Genomic DNA, 13,770 nt, shown 5'->3' with positions numbered 1-13,770 from the left:
GATGATTTCACTTCTTGTTGTTGTTGAGTGAATATGGAACTTAACTCAAACTAACCCTACGTACTGCTCTCTTTCTTCAAGTACTCCTATATCACATCCCATAGAGTGTAAAAATGTAGGAGCAGCAATTTCCAGGTTTGTGCTGTTACGCATAGTATTTTGTATGCTGTAGCAAAAAAGAATGCTATTTTTCTACAACAGGTTTATTTACAGTGCTTTTTTGAGTGGTAAGTACCCCATAGGTCTGTGAAATTACAAAGATTACAATGACAAATAAGTTTTGAGCAATACGAGTGCAGGGGAGGAAAATGTGTATAGTGTGTAAGCATGAGGTGTCTTGTTCATGGAAACAGAACAGATTAGGTAAAATGAAGTTATGTAAATGCCAAAGTGCAGGTGTATGGAAACTTCACAAGACATCGTCTATAATCGCGTTCCTTCAGACTTGCTGCTTTTACGTGACCCACAGCTAGAAAGGTGGCTGGTATTTTAGAAAAAGATACTGGCTTTATGATGGCCACAGCTTGTACAGAGTGAGTTTGCACCACAACAGAGCACGTTTGGATTGAGTAACTTAAAGATTAAATGTTTATGTGAGTGACCTAGTAGAAAATAATAGCAACTTTATTTGATTATGTGTTTAATTCAAGAGGGGATTTCCCAGGATAGAATACGATTGAATTGCAGCAGTCTCCCCATACCAAGGATATCCATCTCTGAACTTATTAAGCAAACAATTTAAAACCTGAATATTCTTAGTGATTTTAGTGACTCTAGTTTGTTTCCTTTGTTGGTTTCAGTTTGTTGAAGTAAGAGAGGTGAAAGAGACAATTTTAAAGGTGAAGTATCCTTACTTGGAATGAAAAATACTAGGCAAGGTAAAAACGTTTAGTTTTAGAATATCTGAAAGTTCTGTCAGTGACTACTTTTGCGTGATTAGCCATGACATTTTAAATGTATATTGCTAACAAACAGCAGATCTGATGCCTTCTTTTTTTTTTTAAGAACAGAAAGATATTTCATTATATTATGACATAGGAAGTACATTGTGTCCCACAGGGTGTTGCTCAGGTTATGATTCAGTCTTTTCAGTTGTCTTCATGTACGCTTTTCAACGCACAAATGCAGGATGTAAGTCTTAAAATGCAAAGCAACAGAAGTTTTATTTCCCTCATTTTCTAGATGTGTGTTTTCTCCTTCTGCTCATATGTGCTGACCAATGTCACTGCTGTCTCCAAACTAGTTAGTACAAATTTAGGTATTTATGCACTATTAATATTAAAAAGATCAAAATTACAGTAGTCATTAACTCTGGGCAAGACACTAAAGTTTCACACAAATGCAATATAATACGTCTCTCTGGTGTTTATTGTTTGTTCAGCACATGTGAGAAACAGTGTGTGACTTCTATGCTGTGTGTGCAGTGAAACCATGTATTTTAAAGACATCCAGGTTGATTTTAAGATACTTACTGGGCAAAACCAAGTGGTAATTTAAAAAAGGTGGACTGCCTTGCACTGTCTGCCTTTTAACCATCCAGCATGTTCTTTAGTAAAGTCCACGACCTTTGTTATATGTGATGCTTGAGTAGATGTGGGAAGTGGAAAGGCCGGAGTGTTTTCTGAGATTGCCTGGTTTATCTTATAGTGTTAGCAGTTATAAAACTTCTTAAGATTTGCCATGTAGAGAGAGCAGCAGTGATCTTTAAATGATTGAGTAAAGCTCAAGCGTAACTGCTCTTTGGCCATGACTGCACCAGAACAATTTTCCTTCCCTCCACTCCTTCCAAATCAAAAAAATCCTGGCGAATTAAACACCATGTTAACTGTGTGTCTGCACCCTCATAGTAATAAACTTGTAGATTTCTTATCCTTTTCATCTAGAAAGGGAAACAAACCAGCATTTTTCATCAGTCCGTATATTTGATTAGGTACATCTGACTTAATGTACAGATGTGGCCTTCCAGTTCCTTTTGTAGCCTCATGTCTGTTGCTGTCCACTTACTCCTCTGGTTTTCTGTTACCTGTCTAAGCGTAAGTGCTGTCCATGGGGAGAGATGGAAGCCTCATCTATTAATAACTTTGTGTGAAGTTGAAAACCAGGATTCTTCTGGTCATAATAAAAAGTACTTTTAATGAACATTTAATTCCCTATGTTACTTTTAGCAAGTAGCAGAGGTTCAGTAAAAAAATAAAAATACGTAGCTCAGGACACCTTTCCACTGATCATCTGTAGCCAGTGCTGGTTTCCTGCCTCATCCTGTCTCCCTGCTGACAGATCACCTTCAACACCGCTTTGTTATCTGTAACAGCAAATGCTTCAGCTGCCCACCTTGGCTCTGATAGGACACTGCCATCATCCTTTCTTCAGAATTTTGTGCCATGGTAGAAATACCTGCTTTAATTTCTTGATCTTCAAGAGTGTGTGTGTGCATGCTTGCATGCTTGTAGATGGTCAGTTTTTGGTTTTGTTTGGGGTTTTTTTTATAGTTGCAAAGAAGAAAGGCAACGGTGTGGCCCTGGGGCATGGGAGGGGGCATATGGGGACTGCATCAGGCAGATGGCAAATCGCTTTGTGAGGAGCCAGCTCAGCTATGGTGTGACAAGCTTACCAGTCCTGCAGAAAGCAGCTCCTGCAGAAGCAATGTGTGTCTTTATAGCAGTAGTGCAGAACTCCCAACCTCAATATCTTTGCATTCATGAGAAGATAAAACCACTGGAGACAGAAATCTGAAACCCAACTGTGTAAATAAATAGGTGTTAACTAATCATCCAAAGCAAAATAACCATATATACCTTTGTTTTCTTACATTCGTGAATAATTAACCCTTGACATGATGAGATCAACTTTATATTGAGTACTTGTCTTTGCTAGCTTTAAACCTGCAGCTGGTTTTGATGAGAGACAAGAGATGGAATGAATTGCAGATTGCTGGCTAGTTTGTTGCCTTTGGGCTTATTTCTGAAGGTATTATTTAAACATTAAATATTCTCTTACCTACTCTCTACATAGAAAATACAAGAGATGCGTAATTTTATAGCTGAGGCGTGTTAGCTCAGATTTTCATAGATGCATTTATTTTCGTATATAGCTAATGCTGAGAGAACTGGGAGTTTCATTAAAATGTAACATGGTTGGAAAAACACAATTAATTTATCTCTGTTGGTTTTTAACAGGAGCAGGAATTTGTGCAGAAGCAGCAACAAGAACTGGATGCATCTCTGAAGAAAATTATTCAGCAGCAGAAGACAGAACTAGCCACTATTGAACGAGATTGCCTCAACAACAAACAGCAGCTCATGAGAGGTACCCAGCATCAGATTCTTTCTTTAAAAACAGACATTTGTGTTGTATTTTAATAAAACAATAGTCTGTCTTAAAGTTATGAAATCAAAGACCTTCATGACTAATCTAGAACTGTGATAAAAACATTTGCTATGGAGTGGCAAGCATTGTTCTTAAAAGGCACTTGTAGGCCACTTGTAAACTTACCCTAGCAGGTAGACGGGGAAGTATTGTATTGTACTTTCTGAACGAGCCTTCCTCTTTTTTTCCAGCTCGTGAAGCTGCAATCTGGGAGCTGGAAGAGAGACATCTACAAGAGAAACACCAGCTCCTTAAACAGCAACTCAAAGATCAGTACTTCATGCAGAGGCACCAGCTGCTTAAGAGGCATGAAAAAGTTAGTGTTGACTTTGACACTTTCTGTTGTGTATTATAATATCTGGTTTTTTCAATCGAGTAGTCTTATGATCTCTGCTGGTAGCTGTTTGCTTGCACAGCCAAGACCCACACAGGTATTTTGAAGCTGTGCATGTTCTGTTGAAATAATTAAAAAAAAGAATTAATAGTCTTTAACAACTTAGTAGTATGTTGGACATATTTTTCCCTTCTGATTCTTAAAAAAAACCCATCCAACCACAACATCAACCTTTTAAAAATTTTAAAACAACCTATTAAAAATACCAAATTCTGCTTATACACCAAAACTAGTTTTGGCTTGTGTTTAAACAAATTTACTCATTAGTAAATCATCCTGGAATTAAATGAACAGAATGAACTGGATTAGCTTTTGGGCAAGTAGCTAACAAGTGTCTCTTCATAGCTAAATCCTATAAAAGCCCGGACGACAATGCTTATTTTCCACAAGGCATTTTGGTTTTTATAGAATACAGTAAACAGAGTAGTTTGATTTTTGAAGATGTAAACCAAATAGAGAGATATTATAGGATCTCTTTGGTGATCAGAGCATGAGCAGCCTTGGTTTTGGTTTGGTTTTGTGTGGTTTGGTTTATCCCCATAATGGCTGTTGCTTTCACCAGCTTTTGCAACAAACTGACCCTTCACAACTGCAGTAGTGGAAGCTGAGTTCCGCAAAAGTTTCTCCCTTTGAATAACATAGACTTTTAAAAATGCAAATCAAGATTTGAACAACCACTGGTAAAATACATGTGTATTTGTATTCTATAGGGCATTAGAGAATTTCATGTGGGTTGGGCATGATCCAGAGCTCTCTGGAATAAGTGGAAGACCCCGCCTCCTCTCCATTGATACCGCTAGGGCTGGGACTGGTTGCTGTTGAAAGAGGCTGAATCAAACAGGATGTGTACTGATGAAATGAGATGCAAATAATCTAACAGAATAGTTACTCTAACATTTCCATTTGGTTAACATTTTAGGAAACAGAACAAATGCAGAGATATAATCAACGCCTTATCGAGGAGTTAAAGAACAAGCAAACGCAGGAAAGAGCGAGACTGCCTAAAATCCAGCGAAGTGAAGCAAAGACTCGAATGGCTATGTTTAAGAAAAGTTTAAGAATCAATTCGTTAGCCTCTCCTGATCAAGATCGTGAAAAAATTAAGCAGGTAATTAATAAAAACAGTTTTAATAGTGTAAATGCTCAATGTCATATAAATGTGAGGCTGGGATAGAGTGCAGTCTCAGTAAGTTCACAGACGGTACAAAACTGGGTTGATGCACTGGGTGAGGTCAGAGGAGGCCATCCTTCCCCCTGCACTGGTGAGACTCACCTGGAGCACGGGGTTCAGTCCTGGGCTTCCCAATACAGGACAGACATGGGTTTACTGGAGTGAGTCCCACGAAGGGCCTTGATGACTGAGGGACCTGTGGGGCTTGCTGTAGGTGTTTGGGATACCTGGAATGCCTCAGCCTGGAGGAGAGAAGGCTCAGGAGGATCTTAGTCATGCGTATAAGTACCCAGCGGGAGGGAGTAGAGAAGGTGGAGCCAGGTGACAGGATGAGAGCCGGTGGGCACAAGTAAAATAAAGAAAATCCAACTTAAACGTAAGGAAACGCTTTTGTAGTGTGAAGATAGTCAGACACTGGAACAGGTTCCCCAGAGAGGTTGTGGAGGTACTTAGAACTCAACTGGACACAGCGCAACCCGCTGTAACTGACCTTGCTCTGAGCAGAGGGGCTGATCTTCATTGTTCCTTCCAGCCTCAACTGTTCTGTGATTCTGTGAAATATTTGTAAGAATACTTGATTTTTGTGAGCTTTAGAACTAAAACTGTAGGTACTCACTCATTCTCTAAAAGGGAATGTTGTGAAGAGGTTTAGAGGTCTGCTTTCTACTGATGCACAGAAGTCCCAAATCATGGTTTTGTATGGTGAGCACTGGAAGGATGACAAATCTGGAAAATAGCCTCCCGTAGCTGTGTAACACCAGCCTTAACTGACACTTGCAGCAGCACTGCTGTGTCACTTAGCTTCAGAGGGAGATAATTTCAGGAGTCTGGAAGTGAAATCTGTTGTGTTTTAAGGAAAAATTAGAGTGCAGACAGAGAAGTGGAACGATAGACAAAACTGTGAGGGCATTCCCTTTGCAAGAATTCTCAACAAGAAAGAATAAAGAAAACACAGTTACTGTTTAAATCTTTAAGACCCATTCTTTTCAGTTATGCTGTATGTGTTCAGTTACATACAGGGTTTTGACTCAAAATGTTGTATCTAGAGGCACAATATAAACCATCTTCTTATTTTTAATTTTAGTTTGCTGTTCAAGAAGAAAAGAGACAGAAGAACGAGAGACTGGCTCAGCATCAGAAACACGAAAACCAAATGCGGGACCTTCAGTTGCAGTGTGAAGCAAACATCAGAGAACTGCATCAGTTACAGGTTAAAAATAGGTGATACTAAATCAGCATTCAGTGGGAAGACAGGTCAATAACAGATGCAGGCAAAGCAGAAACACCTTTTCCTTCATTTTTACAGATTAATGTAGGGGTTTTTAACTTGGCTTCCAAAGGCTTGCAGCATACTGCTTAACCAGATTCATACACTTACATACGGTAATGAGAAAACATTTTAAATGCAAGAAGAGCATGAACCAGAAGCAAATAATCACTTCTAGAATATCTGTCAAGTTCCCAGTGCTATTTTCTGTAGGCAGCATTTCCTCGTAACCTGGTTTTGCTGAAATGTCATTAACCAGAACAGAGGTAGAGGTAGGCAGCACCGGGCATTACCCACAAGATGTTTGTAGCAGTGCACGGAGCGAGGTGGCTTTTACAAAGTGCAGGCTGCCGTTTGTACTTCAGCTTCTGGAAGGTACTTGGAAGGAATTCTCTTCTTGCAGTAAGGAACTTGTTTTGTCTCTTTTGGTACGCATTTTGTAAAAGTTGCTGCCATGTATCAGCGGCCAGATCTCCTTTTCTGTTCAATCGGCTTTTCCCTGTTCCAGGGACACAAGGCAGTTTTAAAGCATTAAATGATCACCTGCTGATAACCTCTGTGTAAAGAAATCTTCCAGTGGCCAATGAAGCTAGTTCTACTCTACTCACTTTCTTACGTCCTGCGTAAACAGTCCCTGACTGTGCTGCTAATACGCCTGAGTAAATCCCCAAGTACCGTGGGAGCCTTGTGAGAGTTTCAGCTCAAGTAAAATTGAGCAGATTAGGGCTACTCTGAGCTTCATCAAGAAAAATTGGTCCCTAGCTGCACCCAGGTCTAGCCAAGGGCTTGTCATTTTTTTTTTTTATTATTATTATTATTTTTGTTCCTGTGGTTTCGTACTCTGCGTCAGACCCAGCTGGGACTGGAACCCCGGAAACACGAATGTGGAGTTTAGAGACTGCCGTCACCAACTGCTCAAAAAATCAAACATTTGACGTAGCCAAATACTTATTTTTGTTTTCTTACCGTGCTTCAAAAGTCCTCAAAGTTAGGCAGGTGCCTGTGAACCTTTCTGAGAGGAATGTGAAGCCGATGTGAGGTTTGATTATCCTTTTCCTTTTTATAGGGCGATTCTGAGGCTGCTCCTGCAAGCGCATTTCTCTGTCTCTAAGCCCCATTTGTTAGTCTCAGCTCCTTGGCACGAAGCATTGAAATATTTCCAAAAAACAACCTCCTTCGTAATGTAATCGAGTTTAATAAATTATACAAACTGTCTTCAGAAAGCAAAGCAGAAATACTGTGTGACCTCAAAAAGTATTATTAGGCAGTGAAACAGTTTTGAGTAACAGTGTCAGCTGCTGCCTTAATGATACTCAACAGTATATTTGGATTTACAAGTATTTCTTCTCTTAATTGGTTCTGATGGAAAGATCAGCTTTTGATAATGCAGCCTCGTAACGTACTTTTATCTTGTAATTTATTCACATCACTATTTACACAGAATAAGCTAATTAAAAAGAATTAGGACAACATATGTCACTGTACAAATGTTGTGTTGCCTAATCTGAATTAGTTTTACATAGGGATTATCTTTATCTTGTTTTAAGAATGAAAAATGCCATCTACTGGTTGAGCATGAGACTCAGAAGCTAAAAGAGCTAGATGAAGAGCACAGCCAAGAACTGAAGGAATGGAGGGAGAAATTGAGACCAAGGAAAAAGGTAAATCACCCATTTATGAATCAGCAAATAATCAAGAGTTGAACCTGGCAAATACAGACAATACAGAAAGCATCGCAGAGTAGGAGAATCGAGCTGCTGTACAGAGCTGCTGTAGTTCACCGAGTAATAAAAGATGTTAAAAAAACTGTGAAAGCTGAGCAAAGGGCATGTGCAACAAAAAAGGCTTGCATGTTATGAGCCTCTTAACCGCGTTGCCTTTTGCAGCACATGTGCATCTTTGCATATAAAACTTCATAACTGGAGGTGATTCTGCTTTTAAGATTGTATTTTGAAGCCAGTTAGTCACTACAGAAATTGAGTGCTAAATAACAGATAGACAGTGGTGGAAGTTGTTTTATATTTTATTTTAAAATGGAGAGTACTAGATTTTCACGCAGTTCAGACAGTATCCTACAGGCATATTATATTCTGAGCATGCGTGTGGTGGTTGTCTTGCAATTTCGTAATTGCTGGGTGATTATTTTTTTTTGTGATGGTGTGTGAAGTTATAATGTTGCGGCAGACAGTATGTCACCAGCGTGATGGGTTTCTTGTACTTTGCCTTGTAATCCTATGACATTCTGATCTTGGGTTTAGATGCTGGAAGAAGAATTTGCCAGAAAACTGCAGGAACAGGAGGTTTTCTTTAAAATGACTGGAGAATCTGAATGCCTTAACCCTTCAACACAAAGCCGGATTTCCAAATTCTATCCAATCCCCAGCCTTCACTCCACTGGGTCGTAACTCTGGGAACTGTTGTAGGCTTCTTTTCTTATTTGGAATTCTCCATCCTCATTGTCTAACCTGACTTAATCTGCCGTGTACATCAAAGGACCTAGCGCTTTTTGTTTTCAGTGGAGACAATCAGTGTCATGATCAGTTTCTTTACTTCTCTGAATGGAAGAAAAGAACTGTTGGTGTATAATGGTAATGTTATGTCCTTCGGCTGTTTCAAGAATAAGTGGGGGTTTTATCTCCGTCTCAAAAAGGACGTTATCTATGGTTTTGACTTTAAGCCTAAAATATTAATTATACTCCTTCTGATCACAAAAAAATGGTTTCTCATGTGAACATTTAAACAGTATCATATTAGTTCTGCTACTGTGGTTTTAGGTGTCTGATTTCTCCACAGAAGAATTCCACAACTGAAGCTGCAGCGAGAGGTTTAAAATTTTGTAATGCTGAGCAGTGTCTTCAGAGCAAGGACTGAAACTAATCACTCAGAACATGCCAATAATCAGAAAAACCAAGCCCTTATGTTTAAACAAGATTGGTAAAAGCAAAAGCCTTCGCAACTTCTTTAAAAAGAAGCCTCTGGCATAAATTAAACCGAGCTGATCTCCATGACACATTTTGTCCATTAGTTCCATAATGAAATGGGGTGCTAGTTTAATTAATACAGTGCCTGAAACACATAGATATGCTAATCCTGACAACAGGCTTGTGTTTTGTCATTTAAAAAAACAAAACTCCTTAGCATTGTTGTTACTGTACAAAACAAGATTTCTTGCTGCTACTGCCATTTTTGTTGTAAATCCTCACCCTAAAATATTTTGCACTAAAATATGTAAAGGTGAAAGAAATGCTAACTTTAAAATGCACAGTTTATTATTTTCCTTAGCTATTACAGGTGGTTAGTTCTACAAATTGAAAAACTGTAGAATGTATTTTTTAGCAAGCGGTGTGCAAAATGCACGTGGTTTCTCTAACTGTACCTGGAATGGGTAGAGCCATTTTTCTGTTCTTACCAAAGCCTGTTCATTTAAACTCCATCAGGAAAGTGGAGGTGGATGGTCATATTTATAAATAACCATGGCTAAAGTCTGTTTTGATTAGAAGTGTTAGATTTGATTTTTTTATTTTAGTCATTTTATTTTATAGAAAGATTTAAGTTAAATATATAGACAAACTACTTTATGAAGCTGGGTTCTTTGCTTTTGTGTTGCCACGTACTAACATAGGCAGTTTTTATTTTTCAAGTTCATAGAAGTACAGTAAGTTATTTACCTGACTGATCTGCAGTGGAAAAAATCTGAAATGTTTCTTACGTAGCTGGTAGGGAAATACAGCTGTATTAGGTCACTTTTACTACACTCTTTTTGGTGGTTAAGAGTTTGAGTCATATCAAGGCAGTATTATAAACTGTACTTTGGTATGTCGGAGTTCAATTTGTAAAATAGTATTAGTATTTGCTTTCTGTCATTTGAGGCCTGACTTTCTAGTCTCTTTGGGTATCAACCGTAAACGTTTTGTTCTGCTAGCTTGCATTAAATGTGCAACTGTTGACCATTACATGACGTTCATTTCATGGGAACAGTATTGCTGCATGTGAATGGACTCTCAAATTAACACAGGACTTTAATCAGGTATGGTTGAAATCTTGGATGCTGAAATCCTTGAATGCTGAACAGATACCTTCTCAATGAAGACACTTAATTTACAGCACAGTAAAAAAAATAATTGGAAAAATGCATGTTTTAATTTAAACTTTGTAACGTTTTGATAGCATAATTACTTTAATAGCTAGCCTTAATTTCTGGCATTTTATTCTATAAACGTGTATTGTGTACTGTTGTAAATTCACATACCATATCTGTAGAATGTTATTGCTGAAGGCAAAGTTCTTTAAATCGTTTGTTCAGGAGGGTGAAAAATGGCTTTGAAGGCCGTTCACTTTTTAAGCTCCACCATCATAAATTGACTGTTACTAAAATAACATTAAATAATCTTCATCTTTGTATTTAACAGAATTTGGTTGCAATTTCATATGAAGTAGGCTCAGTGCTTTACTCGGGGAGTAGGCAGGACAGGCAGGTGTCCCCTTCTCCATTATCTCTACCTTCATCCTCAGAGGGAAACATTAATCTTCACCTTACGTTTTTGGCAGTTGCACTGATAACTTGCTAATATACATTGGCGTACCGTTTACCTCTGAGTCTTTTCAATCTTTTATTTGAGGATCCTTTCCACACCAGCCCCTGCCACCTGATCTCATTGTAAATCGTACAAATAAGTAAGGGAGTTCTGTGATGGAGGGATCAAATGTAGTGACTGAAGCCTTAGCGGGTGCTCGGTCAGGTCTCCGGGTGTGGAGCACTGTTACGCAGTTGCAGCTTGTGAACTGTGCTGAGACTTGATAGCGAGTGTGAAAATGTGTTTTTCTGGGGATGACAGGAGCCAGCACGGGTACTCACACATTTAGACTGATAAAATTGGTTTTAACTACTGCAGAACACGAAAGGTGTACAATATTCTATCAATATCGGAAAATTCAATTAAAATGGTATTAGTCTCACCTAGGCCTGGAAGGATCTCCTGAGATACAAAATCCAATCTCTTTGCTATCGCATGTCACCTCCCTTTAACAAATGTTAGAAGCTCTGTCTCCAGGGTAGTTAGGTGTATTTTCCTTAACCAAAATAATGTACTTTCTCACTCAGTGTTTGGCAGACCTAATTTTCCCCACGTGCCCTTCAAAAGATCCTGACGGCAAATCAGTATTTGCTCACCTTTGCGTTCTACTACATCATAAATACTGTCCACAGGAAAATGAACAAAGGCAATAAAATGCATGAATCGCAGTGCAATATATTGGTTGTCCTCCTGTATTTACAACTGATTTTCACAAAAAACCCTGCCTGCAGGCCCACGGCCTCTGACAGATTCAGACCTCACGCCTTGTTCTTCCTGAGCTCTGAAAGCAAATTTCGGCACGTGCTAAGTCAGCTTTCTCGGGATAGGGCTTTGTAAGTACAGGAGCCAGGGGCTCTGCCAGCACCCCAACAGTCGGGAGAGCTCGGCTGTTTGCAGGATCTTGTAGTCCTCTGCTGATGCAACAACCTCAGGTGGCCTTGCTGCCCCCGGTCTTAGGAGATTCTGCATCTTGAATAAATTGTGCATCTCACCTGCGCGGGGCTGTGGGGACGGGCTACCAGCCGTGGAAGAAACGGGCTGTGCCTCAGCGCTTGGCCCCCTGGAGTCCCAGCGGAGAGTCCCAGGGGAGCTTTGCTGTTTACTTTGGTGAAGCAGAAATACTGATTCCCATAAACCAGATTTGTTTCTTTTCCCAAGCACTGTGCTGTCTCTGCTGGATACAAGAAGCATGTACAGCATGCTTGAGGTTGCTGTGATTGATTAGATAGATCCTGATTTGTTAACACCTTCTGAAAGAAAACCTTTAATTGAATTGACACCTGAATTCAAATTCAGAGGTGGCAGTACCGCGCTGTCCTGACCCGTGTCATTCACGCAAAATGATCTTTTCACATCACTTCTAAAATGCTGACGCTCATTCTGAGCTGCGTCCCTTTTAAACTGAAATTGCATCCATGGGTGTTCAATATCTAATCAATTTCATGGTTAAAAAAATTATTCTTCTGTCCCAGAGGACTGACTTAATTATAACTCCATGCTGCTGAATTTTTTTTTTCTTAATGAATAGGAAACTTAGTACCTTAACTAAGACAGCAGAGCAGAGCAGTAATGCCATTGCTGACATCACAGTGTGATGTCTTTTATGACAGCAATATCACATAGGAAGTTTAAGGTGTTTCTCTACCTGGAACAGTATCTGTCTTGCAAGTATTTCAAGGATGCCTTGGTGTAGGAAAGATTTGAATAAGGTCTTTTGAATTCAGGCACTTAAGTCACTTTTAGGTAGCCTGAGTGTCAGAGCTGCTGTGTAGCTGCATCTCCTAGGACCTGAGAAATGCTCATCTTTTGCTGAAAACCAGGGAACAGACTTAAATGTGCAATTAAATTCAGTGCTAGTTGTTGCCGCTGAACTACTGCTTTTTGGTTAATCTGCCATGGGGAAGTGGGGCGAGTTTTTGAGGACGGTGACTATATGGGTATTGAGGAAAGGGCAGGGAGGATGGTCGCTATGTAGGTAACTGGTTTTTATGTTAGCGTTTACAATCTGGTTATTTTACTTCAAAATCTGTACTTCGGGATCTCAGAAGCTTCTTTGTGTTGATGTGTCCACACACGTTTCCCATCCCCAGACTTCTGCCATCTTCACAGCAAATGCAAAGCAAGGTCAGAGAGAATTAACCTTCCTCATTCCCAGGCAGAGCCGAGGCCAGTGTGTCCTGTCATTTCTCAGTCTTACAAAAGATGAGAACAAATAAAGGGAAGGAGAAGACAAAGGAACTTGTACAGTGTTTCTCTATATTGCTTGCAGAGCTTTTAGTTGTTCTCCATCCCCTTTCTCTCACCTCAGCCCTCACACTTTTTCATTTCTGTAGCTGCTTCTGCACGTCTGGGCATTAGGGCAGTCTGTGCCAGGGAAAGAGGACAACCTCCTAAATAAGACCATGCTCCAGACCAGCTTGTGAGTAAGGGCCCATGTGCTTCCACTGTGCTGAAAGCAGAAGGGAGAGGCGGAGCCCAGTGACACTCCAATCTCCCAAGATCTCTTCCCCAATCACCAAGCTAGACGGTAAAGCCTCTTTCTTACTGCTTATCGATCCTAAAATAACAGAACGAACAGAAACTGGGAAGGCACGTTGGGTGAAATATCTGCGATGTCGAGCTGCCATACCCCTGTTCTGCGAGAAAGCCAAGCAGGGTGGTCTTCTGTGATGAAGCACACGCGTCTGAGGCACCCCCAGCCTTGTGTTGTCCCAGCAGTTTCTTGAATGTTGTGTGTTAACCGCAAACCAGGTTATTTTTGCCTTACAGAAAGCGACCAAAACTCATGAGACGGATGAACAATTGGCAAAGGGTCTCTATGTACAGCTCACGGAAGTGAACTTGCAGTAGCAGCCATACGACGGGAGGGGTGGGGGGGTGTTTTGTCTTATTTTTAGAAGTAATTTGATTTCATGGCTTTCTGTAGAATATTGTAATAATTCTGCTGTAAATACAATAAAATCACAGTTTGCTGAGATGGCCTCTGTTTTGTTGATGG

General features: G+C 39.9%; 1 protein-coding gene across 3 annotated transcripts in view; it reads left to right on the top strand.

Annotated features, from left to right (window-relative positions):
• The window catches only part of SLK (STE20 like kinase), a 51,754-nt gene extending 38,007 nt beyond the window's left edge, over positions 1 to 13,747 (top strand). For all 3 annotated transcript variants that reach the window (XM_056351039.1, XM_056351040.1, XM_056351038.1), the window contains 6 exons: positions 3,177 to 3,306; positions 3,558 to 3,682; positions 4,680 to 4,868; positions 6,016 to 6,141; positions 7,746 to 7,859; positions 8,457 to 13,747. In XM_056351039.1, the coding sequence (XP_056207014.1) occupies positions 3,177 to 3,306; positions 3,558 to 3,682; positions 4,680 to 4,868; positions 6,016 to 6,141; positions 7,746 to 7,859; positions 8,457 to 8,603 (831 nt within the window). In that variant the 3' untranslated portion in view covers positions 8,604 to 13,747. The remainder of the gene's footprint in view (positions 1 to 3,176; positions 3,307 to 3,557; positions 3,683 to 4,679; positions 4,869 to 6,015; positions 6,142 to 7,745; positions 7,860 to 8,456) is intronic.
• Positions 13,748 to 13,770: the final 23 nt, after the last annotated feature.

This window comes from Falco biarmicus, chromosome 9 (genome assembly GCF_023638135.1).
Source record: "Falco biarmicus isolate bFalBia1 chromosome 9, bFalBia1.pri, whole genome shotgun sequence".
Taxonomy (NCBI): Eukaryota; Metazoa; Chordata; class Aves; order Falconiformes; family Falconidae; genus Falco; species Falco biarmicus.
Note: the sequence above shows the minus strand (reverse complement) of the source record. Positions and strands in the feature narration are given on the sequence as shown.